This window comes from Zea mays, chromosome 3 (genome assembly GCF_902167145.1).
Source record: "Zea mays cultivar B73 chromosome 3, Zm-B73-REFERENCE-NAM-5.0, whole genome shotgun sequence".
NCBI classification, from domain to species: domain Eukaryota; kingdom Viridiplantae; phylum Streptophyta; class Magnoliopsida; order Poales; family Poaceae; genus Zea; species Zea mays.
Window position 1 is genome coordinate 150655950 of NC_050098.1, and position 25989 is coordinate 150681938.

At 50.8% G+C, this 25989-nt stretch overlaps 1 protein-coding gene across 6 annotated transcripts in view; it reads right to left on the minus strand.

Moving 5' to 3' along the window:
• LOC103652266 (F-box protein At3g54460) overlaps positions 1-25984 on the minus strand; it is a 44857-nt gene extending 18873 nt beyond the window's left edge. For 2 of the 6 annotated variants that reach the window (XM_020550358.3, XM_020550359.3), the window contains exons 1-5: positions 25240-25915; positions 11811-14318; positions 11517-11730; positions 11213-11431; positions 11074-11133 (exon numbers count right to left, since the gene is read on the minus strand). In XM_020550358.3, coding sequence (XP_020405947.1) covers positions 11074-11133; positions 11213-11431; positions 11517-11730; positions 11811-14318; positions 25240-25667 — 3429 coding nt within the window. In that variant the 5' untranslated portion in view covers positions 25668-25915. Of the gene's footprint in view, positions 1-1868; positions 4582-4667; positions 5203-11073; positions 11134-11212; positions 11432-11516; positions 11731-11810; positions 14319-25239 lie in introns of those variants that run through there. The other 4 variants (XR_002268110.3, XM_020550357.3, XM_020550356.3 and 1 more) reach the window with 4 other exon arrangements.
• Between the last annotated feature and the right edge of the window lie 5 nt (positions 25985-25989).

Sequence of the window (25989 nt, forward strand, 5' to 3'; positions counted from 1 at the left end):
TATTTGTAACTCGATATCATTTCTATTTTTCCATAGCAATAAAATAGAAATGAGTTGATAATAATACATAACTGTTTATGTTATCTTTTATATTCTATGTAATTCTTTCTTCATTATGATATGAAATGTTTACGAAGGTATATCCTTCATAACCTTCGTCCGAAAATCATTACATCCCAAGTGGAATAATGTTTCGAAGGACGAAGGACTTTAACGTTTAACATTTTCTGTGTTGCCTTGTTCTTAACTCTTAGCATTTGAGAACAAGTCCCCAACAGTCAGGGGAGTAGCCAAGGAAGAGGCAGCGAATGGAGCGAGGAGATAGCTTATTGGGAGCGATGGCGGAAGTGTTGGGATAGCAGGCACAACCGAACACGTGAAGGTGGTCGTAAGAGGGGGTTGTGTCGTACAGGACGAAGTGGGGAGTAGGGTGGCTCACCACCTTCGAGGAAAGGCGGTTGAGGAGGTGTGTGGCGGTGTGCAGTGCCTCTGCCCAGTAGCAAGCAGGGAGAGACGCCTGGAAGAGAAGGCAGCGGATCATATTGGTGTTGGTGTGGATCATGCGTTCGGCCCAGCCGTTCTAGGAGAGGTGTAGGGGCACGAGAGACACAACTGGACACCATGAGTGAGAAAGAAAGAGTGGGAGGCGTGGTTGTCGAACTCGCGGTCATTATCACACTGCAGGGCACGGACCGGGCGACGAAACTGGGTGGATACCCAGGCAAAGAAGTGTGAGGGTGGTGAACGTGTCGGACTTCAACCGAAGAGGAAAAGTTCAAAGAAAATGGGAAAATCATCCAAAATCACCAGATAGTATTTATATCCAGGCAACTGAGTACAGGGGAGGTCCACAGATCACAATGAACCAGATCAAAAGCCTGCTCAGCCTTAGAAGTAGTGAATGAGAGACGAGCATGTCGGCCTAGCTGACAAGCATGACAGAGACCTTCAAAATGTCCCCTACTACATCATCATCAACAACAACAACATAGCCTTTTAGTCCCAAGCAAGTTGGGGTAGGCTAGAGTTGAAATCGAACAAGATGTCACCAAAAAGAGAGAGAGAGAGAAAGGGGCGGGGACAAGCTTTTGAGAGCACTAAAAAAGGCGTAATCACGGTTCGGGCACGTGGATATCTTCTTTCCAAGCACTTCTATCCAAACACAACTCCATTGGGATATTTCATTCCTTCAAGTCCCTTTTGATTGCCTCCTACCATGTCAAGTTTGGTCGACCTCTACCTCTCTTCACATTATTGTCCCGTTTTATGATGCCTCTATGCACCGGTGCCTCTGGGGGTCTCCAGTGGACATGCCCAAACATCTCAACCGGTGTTGAATAAGCTTTTCTTCAGTTGGCGCTACTCCTAGCCGATCACGTGTGTCATCGTTTCTCACTCGGTCCAATCTTGTGTGCCTACATATCCAACGCAACATAGATCTCTGCGACACTTAGTTGTTGGATATGTCATCTCTTAGGAGGCCAACACTCAGTCCCATATAACATAGCAGGCCTAATCGTCGTCCTATAGAACTTGCCTTTCAACTTCTATGGCTCTCTCTTGTCGCATAGGACTCCCGATGCTTGACGCCATTTCATCCACCCCGCTTTGATTCTATGGGAGAAATTTGGCAAAACGGATCACTCTACGTTACCGCTCTACTAAATGGGTCGCTTCTCGAGTCAGTTGGAAAAGAGGGTCACTCAAGTTGTGTCGCTCGTCGAAATAGGTCACAGATCCTTTGGCGGACCTGACAGGTGGGCCCATAGCCCCGTTGTACTGTTTATGTCCTTACATTCTCACAGACGCCGTCTCTCCTCCATCTCCCGTCAGAATAGGTCACTTTTCCCCTTCTCCATAACTCTTCCCTCTGTCGCGGCGTAGGCGATAACCCGGGCGACCCTCTCGCTTCTGTCGAACGTTTGCTGCCGGCGATGGAGACGACGACGTCTCCCACTCCCCTGTGCAGGTCAGTCGTCCATGACTCCTTCGCCATCAAGGTTAAGCATTTCATTTAAGTATGCTTGTGCCCCGTGTAATTTAGGGTTTAAAGTACACATTCGGACCTGATGGATTGTGCACCGCACTTATTTTTCTGGATGTTTCGCCACTTTGTGGTTTGTGCCGGTTGTGAAATCCTGTGATTAGCTTCTCTGGTTTTTGGTAGCAAAATCAAGGTGGCCGGCTGTGAAATCTTGTCATAAAAGCAATATGTTTAGCTTCAGTTTAGGGTTCAGGGGGATTTGCTTGTCCACCTTGATTTTGCCTACCAACAGCGCTGATTGTATTTAGTTCAAATGCCTATTTACTTGCACTAGTATTATAGATGCAGGGATGTCGAAGAGCATTGAAATCGCCGACAAGGCAATCATCTTGATGCAGGATCATGCCAAGCATATCTATCGTATTTGCAATGAGAAGCTACCCTTGGGTAAGGGGTTGACTGCATTTGAGGTTAAGGAACTTCGAGAAACACTTGAGGCCATTTGAGGTTAAGGAACTTCGAGAAACACCTCGTTTTGCTAAAGGTCCTTTTACAACCGAGTCCATATCAACTTGAGGCCATTGTGAACGATCCCTTATAGGATAGATGACTCTAGAGTATGCTTCTCTGAACTTGTGTACTGAATAAAAATCATGCACATAGTTTTCAATCCTTTCATTTCTAAAACTAGTAATGACAACTATGGCATGGTCACAAGGCTTCCCAGTATGCTGCCACTCCAAACAAGAGCACTCCTTCGCTCCTAGATCAACAATATGTCTTTCTTGTTTAGGGTTGTTATCAAAAACCTCAGCATGACCATTTCCAGCATTTACAACTTTTAAATGACCAAGTCCTCTAGACCTTATATTCAATTGATGAAAACTATAGCTGGCAAGATATTTCCACATAGTTTGGCACCAATTCTCCTCCTTTTCTCCCAAAGTACCATAATAAGCTCTCTAATCTTGTCTGCTAGTTGAACTACTGGCAGGTCTTTGTGATCTTTGACCGAGTTGTTGAAACACTCTGCTAAATTATTGTTGATGTAGTCGCATTTTATATCTGGATCAAAAGTACTCATCCACTTGAACTTGTGATCCCTATTTAGCTAGGTAATCACTTCAGGATCAGAATGCAAAATGGGCCCAATATGTCTATCAAATTCAGCTTGTCTATATGCTCTCGCAGCAGGATATATTCCTCTATAACTATTTCCATGGAATCGTTTGATGAAATTTTGCATCAGATGTCTAAAACATTATCTCTTATCAGCATGCGGGAAAACTAGTTCCACAACAGTCATCAATTCCTTGCCGGCATCAGTGCAAATAGCTACTTTCTCGATATTCCCTATGGCCCTTCGCAGCTGTGTCATAAACCAAACCCAATTATCCTTGCTCTCAGAATCATGGTTATTAAAGCGGTAAAACGTTATGAACCACCTTTTTAACATTTAAACGTTTAAACGAACGTTGAAACGTCTTTTCAGACTTGACATAGAAGTTTAAATATAGAATAAGTTCATACATAAGTTGAGTACTTTAGTTCACAAACCAAATAGCATAAAAAGAAACAGATCAAGTTCAACAACACAAGTTCAACCCTAAACCCTACTGTAGGCCACTACTGGTCTTGCTGATGCGGAGAGAGGAGGGGGAGTCGTAGAGGTCAGAGGAGAGGATGGAGGCTGCTGCAGCTTGCAGGAGTGGAGGTGGAGGATGGCTGGTCAAAGGAGGGCGGCAGCGCAGTTCTCCTGTGGGGTGGCCGGTGGCAGCGGCGCAGGTCCGCTGCTCAGGTGGAGATGATCGGGTGGAGGAGAGGAGGGCGGCGGCCGGCTGTGCCTCCACGGCTCCACGTGCCGGAGAGGAGGGCGGCGATGCTGAGCTTGGAGGAGAGGAGGGCGGCGGCTGGTTTGCCTCCACGCGGTGGTCACCAGGAGAAAAACCTAAAGGCCCAGGAAAGGCCCACGGACGGGTAGAACGTCCTCAAAACACATAAAACGTCCTAAAACGTGATTAGGACGCTTAAGCGATGTTTAAACGTCCAAAACGAACGTTCTACGCCACTTTCCTAAAACGCTCGGACGTTCCAGCTCCTAATCACGTTTTCTCGCTTAAACGACGCTTAAACGATGTTGAAGCGACATTTTAATAACAATGCTCAGAATCCATGAACCCAAACGCTATCGGGTACATGAGCCTACACGTAGCAAGAAACCCTTCTATGCAAGGCTATAGTGCACAAAAAAATCTATGGAAGTAGACCTTTTCATCTACAACTTGGGTGTCAGCCTCCACCACACTATGAGGAGATTTTATCAAAATTTCTTCCTTCCACCTATACAACATAATGAAACTATCATCCCAATTGCCATACATCTCTTTTAGAGCTTCTTGCATTCCTTTCCATGTCACATCATAACTGACCCTACAGTTGTAAGTGTCTTTTAACCTCTTTTGCAAAGCCTTAGCAGCAAGTGAAGGCTCATTTCTTAGTAAAGGCAAGGCCTTCTGTGCTACCCATGCTTGATTGGCATTCCCATAACTTATCCGGCTGCTTGAAGCACATTTATGCTCATTCACTAGGACGGTAACCTACAAAACAAAATAGAGAGGTAAGTAATACCAACTTTTATGAACACAACTATACAGTTGGAGAGAGACAGAAGAAAGGTTAGTACCATAACACTAGAATCCGGTCTTCTAGAACCATTCAGTTTCCAAGAGCATGTGCAATCATTCCTTTTGCAGTACCTCTATACCTTCTTCTATCTGATTTTGTTATGCCAAGCTCAAACTCCTCATTTATAGCATACTGCCTCACAGCTATCCTAAACTCTTTCATCGACGGATAGAGAGTACCCAACTTTAGATCAGGGTGATCAACATCATGCAATATATTCAACATTTCTGCATTTTCATCATCAACCAGCATGGCAGCATCTAGATCACTTAGATCAAAACTATTACTTTCCGATGAAAAATGAGATGCAAAGTTACTTGGTTCCGAGTGGGTTCGATTCATCTCCTCATCCTCATCTCCAAGTCCCAAGAACACATACATCTCATTCTCATCACAGATTCTAAACATATCATCAGTCTCCCCATTTCCTTATTTTCAGCATTCTCAATTATAAAGCTACTCCAGTCAATAGACATGGTGTCATCATCATTACCATTCATGATGCGAGCACAAAATTGTCACACCTATTTCTACTGTTAGCACAAATAAATATACATAATTATCAAACACAAGATAAGTAAGCAACGTACCACATAAAAATATGAGTTTACACTTATGGATACCTGCAGATTGTGTTTGGAATCTAATCTATGTCACAATCTAATCAATACTTGCATGGTAACATCGTCTAAGCGAGATGTAAGGACATGCTATGCTGACCAAAATACAGAGCAAACAAAACTCATATTGTTCCACTGTTAACGGGTACCTAAAGTCGTCGCCAATGGTGTCGGTGTTTTCTTGCCGAAGAAACGTACGCGCGGCGAGTTCCTGGAGGTGAAGAACAGGACACTGGTGGTGCCGCAGCGTCAACACTTTCAAATCAACCGGCGGCGACAATAGATCTTGGGAGCCGCCATGATTGAGGAAGACGAGAGGCACCGCGACGCCGTGACAGAGGAAAGGGGAAAGGTGACCTATTCTGACGGGAGATGGAGGAGAGACAGCGTCGGTGAGACCGTAAGGGCATAAACGGTACATCGGGGCTATGGGCCCACCTGTCAGATCCACCAAAGGATCTGTGACCTATTTCGACGAATGACACAGCTTGAGTGACCCTCTTTTCCAACTGACTCGAGAAGCAGCCCATTTAGTAGAGCGGCAACGTAGAGTGGCCCGTTTTGTCAAATTTCTCGATTCTATGGCTAACATATTCATCAATATCACCATCTCTATGTAGCATCGATCCCAAATAAAGGAAGGTGTCCTTTGGTACTACTTGGCCTCCCAAGCTTACATCTCCATCCTCACTAATTGTAGTACCAAAGTCACATCTCATATACTCTGTTTTGGTCCTGCTAATTCTAAATCCTTTTGACTCTAGGGTCTGACGCCATAACTCTAGCTTTATATTTACTCCTTCCCGGTTTTCATCTACTAGAACTACATCGTCAGCGAAAAGCATACACCAAGGGATATCTCCTTGTATATCCCTCGTGACCTCATATATCACTAAGGCAAATAGATAAGGGCTCAAAGTCAAACCTTGATGTAGTCCTATGTTAATCGGGAAAACATCTGTATCACCATCAGTTGTTCGGACGCTAGTCACAACCTTGTCATACATGTCCTTGATGAGCGTAACATACTTTGTTAGGACTTTATGCTTATCCAATGCCCACCACATGAGATTCCTAGGTATTTTATCATAGGTCTTTTTCAAGTCGATAAAAACCATGTGCAAGTCCTTCTTCTGCTCCTTATATCGCTCCATGACCTGCCTTATTAAGAAAATTGCTTCCATGGTTGACCTTCCAAGCATGAATCCAAATTGATTTATGGTGATATGTGTCATTCCTCTTAGGCGACGCTCAATAACTCTCTCATAGCTTCATAGTCTGGCTCATGAGCTTAATCCCTCGATAGTTGGTACAACTTTGAATATCTCCCTTGTCCTTGAAGATTGGTATTAATGTACTTCTCCACTCATCGGGCATCTTGTTTGATCGAAAAATATAGTTGAACAACTTGGTTAGCCAAACGATAGCAATATCACCAAGGCATTTCCACACCTCTATTCGGATACCATCCAGGCCCATCACCTTGCCCCTTTCATCCTCTTTAAAGCTTCATTGATCTCTGATTTTTGGATCCTGCGTACAAAGCATCTATTTAAATCATCAAAGGAGACATCCAATTGGGTGTCCATAGTCTCATTCTCACCATTGAAAAGATTGTCAAAATACCTCTGTCACCTCTGTTTGATGTCTTGTCCTTTCATCAAGAGTTGATCTATCTCATCCTTAATGCATTTAACTTGGTTGAGGTCCATCGTCTTCCTTTCACCGAATCCTAGCTATATTATAGACATCCTTCTCCCCTTCCTTTGTACTTAGTCTTCGGTAAGGCTATCTCTAGCAGCTTACCCATACCTATACCCATATTCAAACTCCACTCTGCGAACAATACACTCTACAGTGCAGAACAGTGCTTTTGGGTAAACTTTGGGTAGACTGCTGCAGACGGCCTAAAGATCATCATAGGCTCGACCCTTTGCCTCACTCACAGCTCGCTTTGCAGTCTTCTTTGCCACCTTATACCTCTCTATGTTGACTGTGCTTCTGTCATAGAACAAGGTCCTATAACATTTTTTCTTCTCCTTTATTGCCTTTTGAACATCCTCGGTCCACCACCAAGTATCCACCTTTGACGCCATCTTCCTAATACAAGTTGCCATCTTCACCCACATGTTTGCATCTTCTTCTTCGGACCAAATGCCCTCCACAAAAACCATTTCCCTAAAAACTTCGAATGTCTTCCCTTTGAGTTTCCACCACTTCATCCTCGCAATTTTGGCTTGTTTATCCCTGTGGGTACTGATCCAAAACGGAAGTCAGCCACACAAGATTATGTTAGGGCACAATACTCTCTCCAGGTATCACCTTACAATCCAAACAAGCTTGTTTATCTTCTCTCCTTGTGAGCACGAAGTCGATCTAGCTCGAATGATGGCCACTACTGCTAAAAGTCACCAAATGAGAATCTCTCTTTCTGAAGAAAGTGTTGGCTATCCCTAGGTTGTAGGCTAGAGCAAAGTCCAAAATATCCTCTCCTTGATTCCTACTACCATACCCGAAACCTCCATGAGCTAGCTCATAACCTGCATTTATTGAACCTACATGACCATTGAGATCTCCTCCTACGAAAAGCTTCTCATTGGTGGGTACTGCTCTGACCATGCCATCTAAGTCTTCCCAGAACTTCCTCTTCTCGCTCTCACTGAGACCAACCTGAGGGGCATATGCACTTATAATGTTCAAGACTACATCCCAAAACTAGTTTGACTATGATAATCCTATCTCCCAGCCTTTTGATGTCCACCACTCCATCCTTGAGGGTCTTACCAATCAGGATACCTACTCCATTTTTGTTTGACACTGTTCCTGAATACCCAAGTTTGAAACCAGTGTTCTCCACCTCCTTCGCTTTTTGCCCCTTCCATTTTGTCTCCTGGACACATAGGATACTAACACGCCTATGTGTCCTATGTGATGGAGACTCGCCGGTGGAGGAAGGCTAGAGCGTGTAGAGGGGCCCCGAGCTGTCACAGCGGACGAGAGGGGTCTTGGTGGCCAGATCCTTCATAGAAAAACCAGAGGGGTCAAACTCAATGGAACAAGAGTTATCGGTGGTGAACCGACGAACAGAAATAAGATTATGATAGATATGAGGGGCTATGAGAACGTCGTTGAGATAGAACGACCCAGGGAGAACTGAGGCACCTATTGAGGTGACTGGCAGAGTGGTACTGTTTCCAACGACGATCGAGGAGGGGTGGGAGGAATGGATGGGATGGGATGGGACCGAGAGAGCATGCCTGCAGTGGGAGTGGTGTGGTAGGAAGCACTGGAGTCAACCACCCAGTCGAAGGAGGGTGGGGTCATCGCCATGGTGCTGAAGGCAGCAGCGAGGGAGGCAGGGTCCCATCCTCCAGCCAGCGGGGACCAAGGCATCAAGGTTGTGGTCCCCGATGGCGGGAGCTGGGGCGGTGGCGGAGTCGTTGGTGGCACGCCGTAGGGAGGCGCGATCAGGAGAGCCTACGCAGGAGAGCGGGAGGCACTCGGAGCTTGGTCTAGCCACATGACGATGGTCCCGGTCCAGAGGTTGTAGAATGATGGCCATGCCTGGCCGGCACCCCGGTCGAAGGGACCACCTCGAGTGGAACCACCGTTCTCGCGGTCGCCCTTGCAGGGACGACAACCTCCGTCGACGTCAGAAGTTGGACGAGGGGCCGCAGGGGCAGCGGGTGGAGTACGGGTGGCATCCCTAGTCAACAGAGGGCGAGGGGCCAGGCCCCCCGATGGTGCCTAACCATCGGTAGGAGCACTATAGAGGGGTGGCACTGGAGCAGAGGCCTCAGTCTCCATAGTGAGCTCCTCGAGGAGAAGCTCGTTGCGAACGACGTAGAAGGTGGGGAAGGGTACAGTCCTCTTGATGAGAGCCTTCAGGTGGCTGTAGCTAGGGCTGAGGTCACGCAGAAGGTTTAGCACCAGGGTACGGTCGACGATGGGCTCGCCGAGGTCGAGAAGAGTCCGCCATGCCCTTCATTTGGCAGCAGTATTCTCCCACGGAGAGGTCCCCCTAAGAGAACTGGTGAAACTGGGCGGCGAGGTGGAGTGCCCGAGCTTCCCGGTTCCCGATGAACTGTTCCTCGAGAGCGAGCCACGCTTGTCGAGCAGTATCCGCCTGGTCACGGATGATGTCCTATAGCTCAACGGTGATGGTGTCGTGGAGCCACGAGAGGACCATGTTGTCCATCAGGTACCACGATGGAGACGGCGGGGCGACGAGGTCGTCGAGGACATGGTCGCGACATGGTCGGCGAGAGCGTACCACCAAAGCGTGAGAAGGACCTAATCCCGCCAACGAGGGTAGTGGGAGGACGTCGGGTCCAACACAACGGACACGAGGGACCGAATGTTATGCATCGTGGCGGCCTGAGCGTGGAGAGCGGCGATGTGGTCGACGTCGAGTCCAGAGGCGAGGGGGCCTTAGGAGTGACCGGAGGAGCCTCATGGGCGACCGGAGGATGGCCGAGAGTGAGGCGTTGTGCAGTGGCCATCTGGGTGGTCAGGGCGGCGCCGATGGCACGCTCTTGCTCCAGGGCGAGGGACGCGGCGCGCTCGCACTCCTGCGAGGCAGCCACGACGGCTTGGATGGTGGCGATGGCGGTGACCAGCGCGGAGTCGGTGGAGGGCGTCGGGGGAGCCCAAGTGGCGTCTGCAACAAGCGGGCGCGTGGTGGGGAAGCCAGGGGCGGTTGTCGACAGAAGCGTGCCAGCGAGATAGGGCCCGCTCACACGGCTATGGCAGGAGCACCCATGCACGTCGGGTAGCCCGGGAGGCCGAGCCTGGAAGGAGGAGACCGGCAGCACGTGCGCTGGTCGCGGCAGCATCCACACTGACCGCGAGGGGACCAAGTGCGGAGGTGGTGCGTGCCGCGGCGACTGCGCTGGCCGTGGCGATGGTGCTGGCCACAGTGGGGTCGAGGATGGTCGGAGGAGTCCATCGCGGGGAGGAGGCCGGTGACAAGGCTGGGGAGTGAAGACGGAGGCTGGGGTCAGGCGGGCCTGTGACGGTGGCGGTGGATGAGGCCCGCGACCAGGCGGCTCCCGACGGCTGAGGTCCGAGAAGGGGATGGAGAGGGCGGTCGAATCTGGCCAGGGAAGGTTGGGCGGTGGGAACCGACGGGATCCGGTGGCGTGGACAGATGGCGCGACTCGCGAGCAGAGAGCAGGTCGGCGACGTGGTTCGGTGCGACCAGGGGAGCGCGGCAAAGGACAGGCGACGATGGCAGGGAGAAGAGATGTCGGCGACGGCTGGGGGAGGTGGGAGGGGGGAGAGAAAACTGAAATTGAAACTAGCTCTATACCATGTGAGAAACCCTAACCCTAACACAGGGTTGGGTGTTGTATTAATAGACTGCGTTAGCTGGGTCTGGCCCATTACACAGGGGTGAGAGGGTAATTACACGGGCTAAACCCAAACCCTAAATGGGTACTCTAACACTAACCCCTAGGGGTTGCTCTGGTGTGAGTGGTTTTGTATTGGTCCCTATAGATTGTTTTGTGTATGCCTGTTTCTAGCCTCCATAAAGATTATGGAGTGCATTGTATCTGGGTCCTTTTTGACCCTTATATTCTTTAATATATGAGGGTGCAGTTCTCCTGCGCTTTTTGAAAAAAAAAAGATAGGGAAATATAAGATCTGGTGAACAAAAAAGCTGAAAACAGGAACAGACAAGGGTTTGGTTCACTTCTACAAATACTGACAGCATTAAGTCAACATAATTCACCAAGCTTGAGTATACTTTGCAGATTAAACACCACAGATAATAAAACATACCTTACTAGCTAGAGGCATTGGACTATACATTCCCGAATATATTATTCCAGCAATAGTCAGCTGAGCAGAAAAGAGACCAATGGTCAACTAATATTTCACATATTTATTAAGACCAGCGGTATAAGTATTTCAAACAAACCTGCTGTTCAATCACGTGAATATGCTCTAGAAACTGAGAAAAAATTATAACTTTGTCCAGCATTGCCTGTGGTTGATAAGATAGTGTATTAGAATGACCAACACTGTTGGTTATGTTATTCCCATGATTCATGTGTGCTTCTCGCAGACTTCTTAGCTTCTCAATCATGTAAGCAACTTTGCTGCTAGATGTTGATTGCCAATCGGGATCCCAATCATCCTAAGGAAATTGCAAAATTTCAGAAAATTTATTTTCAATAGCACACAAAGGGGATAAAAATGGACAAGATAGCACAAGCACGTACCTGCTTATATGAAGGTTGCAATTCAATTAGATCCTTAGGCACTGGCCACTTTGGGTTTGGATTTTCTGGCCTTGCACGAGTCTCAGGAGACTGCATCTCATAATGATATCCACAACCTGGTAATGTGCATTTTTCACTATCAAGAGCTACACAGTCAAGGCACAAAAGATGTCGACAGGGTGTGATCACAGGCAAGCGACACCAAACGCTACACCTGAAAGCAATGCGAACATTTGAATAAGGGAAATACTGTGATTGATAATTAATATGATCTTATTACAAAAGCTCCTGTACCTGAAACAACTGGCACCGTTTAAAAGAGAATATCTTATCAACTGATATTCATCTGAAGAAGGATCAAGGCCCTGTTGCACCAATTCATCCATTGTTTCCTGTATATCCTGACCTGCCTCAGCTACTTTGATATGCCCGGCAACACAGCAAGACAAACGGACATTCTTCAAAGTAGCAGCACGAAATTTCCACTGCTTGGGGTTAAGAAGGGATTCTACATGAGAAGGGTCATTCCAATCCGCCATCAGTATATTTCGGCGTATAGTAACCACCAGTTCATTGTAACTTTTTGCATGCCCCTCATTGAAGTCTAGGAAGGTTATCTTCTTTATGCAAGGAGGAATAGTTTTCAGATCCGCTTTTCTTGCACTGATCATTGTTCTCTGAAGCAGCTGCACAAGACGAACACGCCCCTCTTCCATTTGCGCCTCAAAAGGCCTATGGATCCCAGAGTCCCATGACTGGTAATTCTGACCATAAGTTTCATCATGAAGAAACTTAAGCATGAGGTGAAGATGAGCAACCTGACTAGTTGGTGTGTTTGGTGTAGGTGTACCAGTTAATATCCACCTATTTGATGCAACCAAAGCGACAGCCATCTGTAACTTGTTTGTCAGGGCAAGGCTGGAACCTAGTGTATGCCCTTCATCCAGTATAACCCTGAACCAATGGATCTGCTTTAGTGGACTTCTCTTCTGTGGACCCCATTCTGCACTTAGCCTGCTGAATGTGGTTATGACAATGTCATAGTCCCAAGCAAGGTTGTGAGCAGATGGCTTCTTGTGGTCTCCCCACACAAAGACATTAAGGGTATCCGAGGACACATGGCGTTGTATCTGTGTTGTCCAGTGATCAATTAGGTTAGCAGGCACCACTATCAAGGTGGCTGTAGATAAATAAAATCTAGTTGAATCCAGTGGGTTTTCAAGAGCAGCTCCAAGTGCAGCTGAATCAAAAGCTAAATCATCAAGCATAGAGGGATAGTACCAGCGAGTCATACCTTTCTCAATCTTTCTCACAAGGCCAAATGCTTGGAATATCTTGTAATATGGATGGGCACCCTTGCCTGTAGTTGCACGTGTATCTAGAACTGGGCGAGTCAAACCAACAAACTCCATCTCAAGAAGTTTTGTAGGAGAAAGTTTTGCTAACCATAACAAAGCCTTCTTGGTTTCTGAATTGATCATAGTAACATAATCTTTCAATATGTTTGTGAAAAATGATACGTTTTCCTCATTTCCAGGCAAAGAATTTTTCTTGTAAAATCCTGGCAAATAGGTTATCTTTCTCTTAAAATCCCAGGATTCCTCTGGGGCAGTGCATTTCTGTCGTGTAGGATCAGGGTTCATAGTGCAAAACCACACTGTGGTAGAATCAAGAACTGTTCCATCAGATACCCTTCGCCACTTTCTACAAGCATCACACTGAACCCAGGTCTCACTTACCTCAGAGGTGGTGTCAATCTTCCTTTTATTGCCAACTGAAACGTCGCTGTATGCATCCATGGGGTTTTTCCTAACTTGTCTCGAGTTTTTAGTGAACTTCAGTATATGCATAGCTGGCATTGGTTGCACTTTGCTGTTTGATGATGATGGGGAATTCTCAATCGCAGCATGCAACATTACCTTGGTTGGATCAGGGCTCAGTAACCTACCTCTCTTTCTTGAAGATCTGGTACTGCAGACAGAATCATCTGGACTTGGACAATCTGCTATCACATCCTCTCCCAAAAGCTTTTTTGACACAGACGAGCTGTTTCTATTAGAAGAAAAGCTGGGACTTAATTCATAGTAACCGCATTTTTTATCAGGCTTATGCATGCACCAACTCACATCTACCCCTTGTGGAGGGTACGCCATTGTTCCGTGGGTTTTCAGAATCAGAGATAGTGTGGTTACTGTCTTCCCTAGGCCAGGTTCATCACAAAACAGACCTCCACAGAAATCATTTATTGTTGGAGCATCACCGGTAGATATTTCAGCAGAGATAACATTTATGTAGAATGGGAAACCATCCTCAGTGCAGAAATCCTTGTACAAAGGATGTGCTAGGACATGCACGTTCTGCTCTCGCTTCAACATCCATTCAACAGCAGCCTCTTGATGGGGGAAGAGCTTAAGCTTCATGCAAGGCATAACAGTGGCAGCAAGAGTCCTTAGATGATGACAAGTTGCTGCCACTCTTACCAAATCTCTGGGTTTGAGTAGAATTAGTACTTTATGCAATACATCATCAGGGACGGACCAAATACCCAGTTCCAGTGCTCTTTCGTCTGGTGTTATTCTTGCTACCTGCATGTTCTTCTCCATCCTAACACCAGGGAGTGTCTTGAAGATTTCGTGCAGGTCAAATGACTTTTCTTTATTTGATATCGATGCTATCTTATGGTCCTCGCAATCAAGCACGTGACAATCAGTGCATCTCCAAACGGATTGGTCATCACAGTGTGTATTGTCATGAGAAGCCCAATCAAAATCAAGCAACGCTTTCCTAGCATCCCAGTTGCACCTGCCATTCAAAAAAAGGCTTAACCTCTGAGGAAGGTTGACAACAACACAGGAAATATTACTGACATAATGAACAGCTGTCACATTGCCTGGCTCTCCGGATTGAAATATATTAGGTGATTTAGGTCTCTAAAGCAGGATAAAAACCACATTTTTTGAAACAATGAATTAAAAAATTAACAAACTCTATAACTGCAGTTTTGCTCAAATTCACATAATATGCATGGTTGGATGGGAAATTCGAATAGGGACCTAACATGGAAAAAAATAGCCAGTGTTCCAAAACACTAGTATGTTGATATTGATACATTTTAATATGTTTTTGAAAATTAAATAATGCATGGCACAAACATATGTAAAGGAGAGTACATCCACAATAGGGATTACGAGGAAAGTACGAGCATTAATATGCCACAATAACTACTAGCAGTCAGCCCAATAACTCAGTAGAGCCAATCAACTCAATAGCCAATAAAGCAACCCCTCCCCTCTCTCCTCATTCCCTAATCTACCGTCCTCACTAGATGCCTCCTCCCTCACTCCTTCCCAACCCCACTGGGACAGCAGTGAATTGGGCACCATTGCTATCCCTTCCATATATAGGTCTACTTGTATGTGAATCGAGTTCCGGTGCTGCTCCCTTCTAGACCAAGATCATGCTATACAGTTGACCAGTACATTTGGGCCGGGCCTGATGGGCCGGCCCGAAGCACGGAAAAAAAAGTACGGGCCAGGCACAGCACGGCACGAAATATTTTAGTGCCGGGCCGGGTTTGGGCCGAGGTCGCGGCCCATGGGCGGGCACGAGCACGGCCCGTTTAAGGCAGTCACAAAATGGCCCATATAGAGGCACGAAAAGGCCCATATATTTATTAAAATCACACTTCATTCGACACTTTCATGTACTTGATAAAGAACACAAAGCTATAGATAATGTTAGTTAGATGTTTTTTTGTAGCTTTGAATTAGAGTATGTGATGTAATTTTATTTTTGTTATGAACATTAGATAATGAACTGAACTTACGAACTTTATATAGAGCTGATTATACTCTTTTTCTTTCTAACAAAATGATTTGTAAACGAGGTAGTCATTGCATAGCTCTAGTAACTTAATACAAATATTAAGTTTGCTTTTGGTCAAATTTATTTGTCTTATCTTTTATTTGTTTTATTAAATTTGTTTTGAATTTCCGGCTCTGATGTGAATTTCGGGCCCTGATGTGAATTTCGGGCCAAAAACTGAATTTCGGGCCAAAAATTGAATTTCGGGCCCTAATGTGAATTTCGGGCTTTTATAATTTCGGATTGTTAGACTACCCGTCTAGGGTTTGGGGTTTTCCCCTTGTAATTACCATCTCACCCTCACTGTAATGGGCCTGGCCCATATACTGAGTCTATTAATACTACTCCCAACCCTGTTTAGGGTCATGGGTTCACATTCCAACATGGTATCACAGAGCTAGGTTTAGGGTTTTTTTCCTTTCTCTGTTTCCAGCCGCCGCCACAGCCGTCGGTCCCTCCCAGCCGCCGCCGGCTCCAGCCGCCCGGCCTCCCTCCCCAGCCTCCCAGCCGTGCGCGCGTGCCTCTCCCAGGCCGCCGCCGCCATCTCTCCTCCCTCTGTTTCCTCTCTCGCTCGCGCTTGCAAGCCTGCAAGCGGCCGAGCCACTCCCGCCCGGCGCGCCCTGCTCGCCGCCGCGCGCAGGCGAGCCGCCCAGTCCCGTCGCCGCGGGCCGTCGCCGCTCGACCCGACCGCGCTGACGCCGTGCGCCGCGGCCAAGCCGCCAGGAACGCCGCCGCGCCGTTCACCTGCGCCGCCCCGACGTCCGCACCCTGCGCCGACTGCACGACCCCGCCGCCAGGAACCCGTCTCCGGCCCGACGTCCGTGCAGATCGTGCAGCAGTGCTGCGCCGCCCAGACGCGTCCCCGCTCGGACGCCGCCGCCAAGCCGACCGCGACTGTCACCCCCCTGCTGCGCCATCGCCCCGATGGACGCGGACAACGTCGCCACCACTGCGGCCATGCTGGCCGCCATGGGCACCACCAGCCCCGCCAGGCACCCCCCCCATTGCCCCTGCTGCAATCAGCAGCGAGCTCACCCATGGAGGGGCCCCCTACATCGCCGGCCTCGGGCCACTCCACGTCGCTTCCACGTTGCCCCTGTGCCGCGGCTCCCCGCCGGGTTTTCCCGCCTTCGCTTCCCCAACCTGAAGCCACACCGTCGCGCCCTCCGTACTCCCCGCCACCGACTCCCCGCTCGTCGGCACCCTCGCTACGATCCAGGCCGCAGTGACGGCCTCGCGGGAGCGCGAGCGCGCCGCCTCCCTCGCCCTGGAGCGAGAGCGTGCCCTGGGTGCCGCTCTGACCACCCAGATGGCCACCACGCAGCGCCTCCTCGGTCGCCCGCCGGTCGCCCCTGTGGAACCCCCGGAGGACCCCCTCACCTCTGATCTCGACGCTGACCTCATCGCTGCTCTCCACGCTCAAGCCGCTGGACTGCACAACATCCGGGCCCTCGTGTCTGTGGTGTTGGATCCGGCGTCTTCCCACTACCCTCGTTGGCGAGGACAGGTCCTTCTCACGCTGTGGCGTTTCGTCCTCGACGATCACGTCCTCGTCGACCACGACGCTCCGCCGCCTCGCTCCTGGTGCCTCATGGACAGCGTTGTCCTCTCGTGGCTCCACGGCACCATCATCGTTGAGCTCCAGGACCAGGCGGACACTGCGCGCCAGGCGTGGCTCGCTCTCGAGGATCAGTTCCTCGGGAATCGGGATGCTCGGGCGCTCCACCTCGACGCCCAGTTCCACCTATTCTCTCAGGGGGGCCTCTCCGTGGGAGAATACTGCCGCCAGATGAAGGGCCTGGCTGACTCTCTCCGCGATCTCGGCGAGCCAGTCGCTGATCGTACCCTGGTGCTGAACCTCCTACGTGGCCTCAGCCCCCGCTACGGCCACCTGAAGGCTCTCATCAAGAGGAGCGTGCCCTTCCCCACCTTCCACGCCGTGCGGAACGAGCTTCTCCTCGAAGAGCTCACCATGGCGAATGAGGCGCCCACTCCTGCCTCGGCTCTCTACAGCGCTCCTACCAGCGGCCAGCCGCCCTCGGGGGGCCAGGCCACCCGTCCTCCGTCGACCGGGGCTCCTACCCGCCCTCCACCCGCCGTCCCAGCGGCCCCTCGTCCGACTTCCGCGACAGACGGAGGTCGTCGCTCCCGCAAGGGCGGCCGTGGGGGTGGCGGATCCTCTCGTGGTGGTCCCTCCGGCAGGGTGGCGGCCACGCGTGGCCGTCCTTCTACAACCCCTGGACCGGGACCATCGCCATGTGGCCAGGCCAGGCACCGAGTGCCCCCCGTCCCTCGGCGCCGGCCCTCCTGACTGCACCTCACTACGGCATGCCCCCGCCACCTTCGTACGGTGTGCCCGTCGTGCCCCAGGCTCCGCCCACGCTCCTGCCCCCGGGGACCCCCACCTCGACGACTTGGTCCCCGCCGGCTGGAGGTTGGGACAACGCCTCCCTCGCTGCTGCTTTCAGCACCATGGCGATGACCCCTCCCTCCTCCGACTGGGTGATCGACTCCGGTGCCTCCTACCATACCACTCCCACTGCAGGCATGATCTCCCGCTCTCATTCCCCCCTTTCCTCTGACCCATCCTCGATCGTCGTTGGAAACGGTTCCACTCTGCCCGTCACCTCAGTAGGTGTCGCGGTTCTCCTTGGACCGTTTTACCTCAACGATGTTCTCGTAGCTCCCCACATCACTCACAATCTCCTTTCTGTCTGTCGTTTCACCACTGACAACTCCTGTTCCATTGAGTTTGACCCCTCTGGTTTTTCTGTGAAGGATCTGGCCACCAGGACCCCTCTCGCCCGCTGTGACAGCTCGGGACCGCTCTACACGCTCCAGCCCTCCACAGCCGGCGTATCTCCACCTCCCGTCCTGGTCTCCACCACCTCCTCCACCACTTGGCATCGTCGTCTCGGCCATCCTGGACCCGACGTCTTGACCAAAATTACCAGTAGTCTAGATCCTTCATGTAGTAGGGGACATTTTGAGGGCCTCTGTCATGCTTGTCAGTTAGGTCGACACACTCGTCTCCCATTTACTACTTCCTCTTCTCGGGCTGAGCAGGCTTTTGACCTGGTTCACTGTGATCTTTGGACCTCCCATGTACTCAGTCTTTCTGGTTATAAATACTATTTGGTGATTTTGGATGATTTTCCCATTTTCTCTGGACCTTCCCGCTTCGGTTGAAGTCGGACACATTCACCACCCTCACACACTTCTTCACCTGGGTTTCCACTCAGTTTCGTCGCCCGGTCCGTGCTCTGCAGTGTGACAATGGCCGCGAGTTCGATAACAACGCCTCTCGCTCTTTCTTCCTCACTCATGGCGTCCAGTTGCGTCTCTCGTGCCCCTACACCTCTGCACAGAACGGCCGAGCCGAACGCATGATCCGCACCACCACCAATATGCTCCGCTGCCTCCTCTTCCAGGCGTCTCTCCCTGCCAGCTACTGGGCAGAGGCCCTGCACACTGCCACCCACCTCCTCAACCGTCTTCCCTCGAAGGCGGTGCGCCACCCTACCCCTCACTTCGCCCTATACGGCACAGCCCCTTCCTATGACCACCTTCGCGTGTTCGGCTGTGCCTGCTACCCTAACACTTCCGCTACCGCTCCACATAAGCTTTCTCCTCGCTCCACCCGCTGTCTATTCCTTGGCTACTCTCCTGACCACAAGGGGTACTGGTGTCTGGACCTCACCTCCCACCGCATCATCATCTCTCGTCATGTCATCTTCGACGAAGATGTGTTTCCCCTTGCTGGCTCCACCCCACCCACCGATCTTGACTCCCTCCTCGAGTCCGATCCGATTCCTCCCCCACCTCCGGCTCCCCGTCTTGCGCCGTTACCTGCTCCTCGTGCGGCCACGACGACCTCCTCCGCGCCACGCGCGGCCCCGTCGACCCCGCCTGCGCCACGCGCGGCCCCGTCGATCCTGCCTGCGCCACGCGCGGCCCCGTCGACCCCGCCTGCGCCACGCGCGGCCCCGTCGACCCCGTCTCGCTTCGCCAACCCCGCACTCGTCTACCATCGCCGTGGCCACGCCACTACCTCGGCGCCCCCCGACTCGGGCCCGTCGAGGAGCGCGCCCCGTTTCGCCGACCCCACCGTCGTCTATCACCGCCGCGAGCCGGCCACACCCGCCGCTCTCGACGTTCCGGCGGTTCGCTCCGAGTCGTCCGTTTACCACCCGGTCGCCATCCACCGCGACCCCGGGCACGTCCACCCGATGGTGACTCGGCGCGCTGCTGGCGTTCTCCGCCCCGTCGACCGGCTGATCCTGGCAGCTGCTACGTCTACCACTCCACCTGATGCTTCCCCGGTGCCCTCCTTCGTTCGCACTGCCCTCGCTGACCCACATTGGCGTCGTGCTATGGAGGAGGAGTACGCGGCCCTCTTGGCCAACCACATCTGGGACCTGGTGCCGCGTCCACCAGGCACCAACGTGGTCACCGGCAAGTGGCTATTTCGCCACAAGCTGACCTCGGACGGCTCCCTCGACCGCTACAAGGCCCGTTGGGTCCTTCGGGGCTTCACCCAGCGCCCCGGAGTGGACTACGACGAGACCTTCAGCCCTGTCGTCAAGTTCGCCACTGTTCGCGCCGTCCTCTCCCTCGCCCTTTCCCGCGACTGGGCGATCCATCAGCTTGATGTCAAGAATGTCTTCCTCCATGGCACTCTGACGGAGACTGTCTACTGCAGCCAGCCCACCGGCTTCGTCGACGCTGACCGTCCGGATCTGGTTTGCCGGCTGAATCGGTCCCTGTATGGCCTCAAGCAGACGCCACGGGCTTGGTACAGTCGCTTCGCCTTCTACCTGGCCTCCATCAGCTTCGTCGAGGCCAAGTCGGACACGTCCCTGTTCATCTACCGGCGCGGCGACGACACCGTCTACCTCCTGCTCTACGTCGACGATATTGTGCTCACGGCATCCACTGCCGACCTTCTACACCGCACGATCGTCACCCTTCAGCGGGAGTTCGCGATGAAGGACCTGGGGCCCCTACACCACTTCCTCGGCATCACCGCCGAACGTCGGCCTCAGGGTCTCTTCCTCCACCAGCGCCAGTATGCCATCGACATCCTGGAGCGGGCTGGCATGTCTGACTGCAAGCCCTGCTCCACGCCTGTCGACACTCAGGCGAAGCTCTCTGAGGACGACAGGCCTCCGGTCGCCGACGCGACGTCATACCGGAGCCTCACCGGCGCGCTCCAGTACCTCACGTTCTCCAAGCGACCAAGCCCGACATCGCCTACGCCGTCCAGCAGGTGTGCCTGCATATGCACACTCCGCGGGAGCCCCATCTCACTGCGCTCAAGCGGATTCTGCGCTACCTCAGCGGCTCCCTCGACTACGGCCTCCTACTCCGCCCATCCCCGACGTCGGAGCTCGTGGTCTACACCGACGCTGACTGGGCTGGCTGTCCCGACACGCGCCGGTCCACCTCCGGTTACGCCGTGTTCCTGGGCGCCAATCTCGTCTCCTGGGCCGCCAAACGGCAGCCCGTCGTCTCTCGCTCCAGCGCTGAGGCCGAGTACCGTGTCGTGGCCAACGGTGTGGCAGAGGCCTCCTGGCTGCGCCAGCTCCTCCACGAGCTCCACAGTCCCCTCCAGCGCGCCACTCTCGTCTACTGCGACAACGTCAGTGCGGTCTACCTCTCCACCAACCCCGTGCAGCATCAGCGCACGAAGCACGTAGAGATCGACCTGCACTTCGTCCGCGAGCGTGTCGCTGCCGGTGACGTTCGGGTTCTCAGTGTCCCCACCACGCTGCAGTTCGCCGACATCTTCACCAAGGGGTTACCGTCGAGTGTCTTTTTAGACTTTCGATCCAGTCTCAACATTTGTATAGGATAGAGTTGCGACTACGGGGGAGTGTTAGACTACCCGTCTAGGGTTTGGGGTTTTCCCCTTGTAATTACCATCTCACCCTCACTGTAATGGGCCTGGCCCATGTACTGAGTCTATTAATACTACTCCCAACCCTGTTTAGGGTCATGGGTTCACATTCCAACACGGGTCACACGAAATAAACCCGGCACATTTAAGCAATTACGAGCCGGGCCGTGGGCCGGCCCAGCACAGCCCGAAATTCAAACGGGCCGAGCCGGCCCGAAATTCAAACAATACGGGCCTTTTCGGGCTTGGGCCGGGTCGGGCAGCCCGAATGTACACCTATTGGGTTTTAGCTCATGTTGGGTTTTAGCTAGGCTTTTCATGTAATACCTGTTCCAGAAACCATGTTGTTCATTATTACTTTTTTTACTATTTGGAGTTTGGACTGCTATGGTCACTGATCTTTTTCAACAACAAAGCATTTTAGTCCCAAGCAAGTTGGGTGTGCTAGAGCTAAAACCCAACATGAGCCATGCCCGGCCCGTAATTGCTTTGTTGGAAAAACCCAGAAAGTGACCCTAGAATTCCAAACTCGAAAATGTAAAAGAAATAATAATAATAAGCGGCATCATCCCTGGAACATGTATTATATCAAAAGCCTCCCTTTGCAAGGTTTCAGGCATATCAGGAATGCTTGGAACGGCCAAAAGTAAACAATGGACAAGAAAGTCATGCTGTTGTTGCCGGAGAAGGGAGTAAGGATCTGTTTGGTTGGCCTGTGAGCTGTGAAAATAGTTGTTGTGGGCTGTGAGCTGTCAAAAAACTAAAATTGTTTGGTGGAAACCACTAAAAATCATTAAAAGATCTTCCAAATATATTTTCACAATTCCATCTGAAAGCCACTAAAAGCAAGTTCATAGGTGCTTTCAGTTTTACACTACGAGAAAGTCGGCTTTTAGAAAACGCTGCCTCCTAGATCCAGCCCTTTGGTTTGGCTTTTAGGGGGAAAAAGCCAAAACCAAAGCCAAAAGTCAAACCAAACACACCCTAAGCATTTAGGCTATGGTTTTGTAGTCATCGTGCTGTTTGCAACAATTCTTGCTCAATATTCAGACGTGCTCTTGCTCAATATTCAGACGTGCTACAATTATTCATGTTGTTTATTTATTGTAGATTCCAATGGTAAAAAGAGGAAATACCACTCAGATGACTTAAAGGTCGTTGTTTATCTTGAACTGTTGGCGAAGACAGATCCGCATGTATTACATCATGGAGTCTCTAAGGAAGTTGCAGAGAAGTTTGGTGTGCCTTGTTTAGTTGTGCAGAGAATATGGCGCTCTGGACAGGACTATGGTGGGATAGCTGAGAGCAACTAGAGGGGGGGTGAATAGGTGATCCTGTAAAATCAAACACTAAATAGCCACAAACTTGATTATTAAAGTGTTAGTGTAACCAAGTGGATATGGAGCGAGCTTGTCAAAACAATCACAGAAAAGCAACACACGAGACACGCGATTTTTATCTCGTGGTTCGGCTAAGTAACACTTGCCTACTTCCACGTTGTGGCGTCCCGATGGACGAGGGTTGCAATCAACCCCTTTCAAGTGATCGAATGATCGACTTGAATACCACAGTCTTTTATCTTGAGTATTCTTCCCGTTTGCGAGGAATCTCCACAGATTGGAGCCTCTCGCCCTTACAAAATTATGATCACAAAGAAAGCACAAGAGTAAGGATGGGAGAGCAACACATGCAAGACTCAAATCCGCAGTACAACCACGCACACAAGTGAAGAAGTGAGCACACAAACACAACGCAAGGAGTTTACAACTCGAACAGTGCTCAATTCTCAAGAACGATGATCTGATTGCGTGAATGCAGAGTCTAGGTGTCTTAGGATGTTTCTTGTAAGCTTAGTGTCCTGCTCCATGCGCCTAGGGGTCTCTTTGTAGCCTCAAGGCAGCTAGGAGCCGTTGGACATCAATTTGGTAGGCAATTCTTGCCTTCTGTCGAGTGGTGCACCAGACAGTCCGGTGCACCACCGGACAGCCACTGTAGCAGTCTGGTGCGCGATCTCCTTCCATATCGGGCGCAGCCGACCGTTGGGCCTCGGGACTGGTTGGCGCACCGGACACTGTCCGGTGCACACCAGACAGTCCGGTGTGCCCAACCGACCGTTGGCGCGGGCCACGTGTCGCGCGTTGATCGCGCGGCCGACCGTTGGCCGCTGGCTCCGTTGGCTCACCGGACAGTCCGGTGAATTATAGCCACGTTGTCTCTCTCTTTTCCCGAGAGCAGCCAGTTGACGTTTGACCCTTGTTCTTGATTTCATACTTCTCACTCATTTGGCACATAAGAACTCACTCAATATGTGTTGGACATCTAATCACCAAAATACTTATAGAAATGGCCCAAGGGCACATTTCCCTTTCAATAGCATGTGTTCAAAAAGCTTGTTAGAAATTGTGGTCGCAAGAGAATAGAAATAAACATGGAAGCGGCAAAGATGTGCCTTTGAGAGAGTACACAACATTCCAGGGTCTTGCCAATGCGTTGGGTGTTAAGAAAACCTCTCTTTATAACCGTTACAAGGAAGGATATTTCCATAGACACATTAACGACCTCAAATTGATGTTGACCGATGAGAACAAGAAGACTCGTGTTAGGTACTGCTTGTCCATGCTCTAGGCACAATACCTAGATAATTGTCCTAGCTTCAAGGCCTTGTACAACGTCGTGTACATATGTGAGAAATGGTTCTACAGGACTAGAAGAAACCAAAAGTATTATCTTGCGAAAGATGAAGAAATGCCACCTAGGGAGGTTAAAAGCAAAAACTTTATAGAGAAGGTGATGTTCGTTGTGGTCACTCGACCAAGATTTGATGCAAGTGGAAATTGCATATTTAATGGTAAAGTAGGCATCTTTCCCTTCACCTATATGGAGCCAGCAAAGAGAAAGAGCGTAGGGACAGAGGTATGGAATGCATTCATAGTTTATTTTGGCATTTTCAGTTAATCATTTTTGCTAAATTTGCTTTATTTGCTTGTAGGAACTTTGATCATAAAGGCAATGACATCAGTAAAGAAAGAACATAGTCGTGACTTCCTTATAAACAAGGTGTTGCATGCGATCAAGGCAAAGTGGCCAGCGGAGGAAAGACATATGCCCATATTTATTCCACAAGATAATGCCAGGACTCATATTGCATTGAATGACCCAGCTTTTGTAGCCGCTGCCCAAGCTGATGGATGGGACATTAGGCTAACTTGTCAGACACAAAATTCACCGGATCTTAATGTGTCAGGCCTTGGGTTTTTTTCAGCTATCCAATCGTTGTTTGAGAGAGGAACACTAAACAATATTGAGCAAATTGTGGCCAAGGTCGAGAAGGCATTCCGTGAGTACCCTGTTGATCGTGCCCATCGGATTTTTTGAACACGACAAGGCTGCATAATGGAGATTATGAAGCATAATGGAGGACAGCACTATGGCATTCCTCACGTGAAGAAGAAACATTTGGAGATGCAAGGTGCTCTACCCATTAGCTTGGAGTGTCATATGGACTTATATAATCAAACTGTTCAGTTCGTCTATTACGTTGTCATGTTAGTTGTGTTAGCATTTTCCATTAAATCAAGCTGTTCAGTTGGTTCATGTCTTTTGTGTTTGTTTTCCCATTGAACTGGGATGCTTGTAACACAACACAGGCTCACTCACCCTTTTCCATTGCTACTGAAACACCACGGAAGACAGCGAGCACAAGACAGCGAAAAAACGAGTAGATCAAAACAGACAGCAAACATAGGCAACCACGCCACTGCCGAGGGAATCAGGAACTTCTGTCAGAGAGAAATACGTTGGCTTCCTTATTCCAGTTGCCTTGCGTTGTGCGGGAGTTCCTTATTCCTCCATTTTATTCCAGTTGCCTTGCGTTGTGCGGGAGTTCCTTATTCCTCCGAAATGGCAATGGGATCGACAAAATTGCACCTGTACAGATACACAAAGACGGAAGAGACGCACCTAACATGCTTGAAGACGGCGGCGGCAGCAGAGCGCGAGCGCGGGAACTGCCAACCGGACCACGCGGCGACGGGTATGTAGACGTCGAGCAGCACGACGGCCCTGGCCTCCACCGCGGCGCCGTCCCCTTCCCCTTCCCCAGGCCTCCTCCTGGTCACGACCCGGAGAAGCGTACCCTCCACCTCCACGCAGCGGTTCGCCACGAGCGTCCTGAGCAGGCGCACGACGCCGGGGGCGCGCGACCTGGGCCACCGCGGCTGGGCCCGCACGTCGTCGGGGAGCGGCGCAAGGGCCACGGCCCCGCACGCGGAGAGCGTGCACGGGGACAGCGGAAGGATAGACGCCGCCGCCGCGACGTCCCCGCCGGGGATGGACACCACGGCGCGTAGGTAGCCACAAAGCTTGCGGCGCTCCCCCGCGGCGGCCATTGTGAGGTAGTAAGGTTAAGGTAGGGTTAGGTCTCGCTCTCGCGTGCCACCATGGAGAGCGGGGTGGGTGGCGATGCCCGCTGGGATCCGGTGGCTGCGGGCTCGGCTTCTCGGGCGGTGGCGACTGGCCGACTGGGAGGCGAGGCGACGAGGAGGAAGAGGACGCGTAACTACCTGGACCGGGAGAGATGTGTGGGGTCGGCTTCGGCTGGAATCTGGGGCTCGGATCGGGTCTGACGGACCTGTGCTTCCGGCTTCGATCGCATCGAAACTGTGAGCCGTTTTCGCAATACGTGGTTTACGCCTTTACGGCACACGGGTA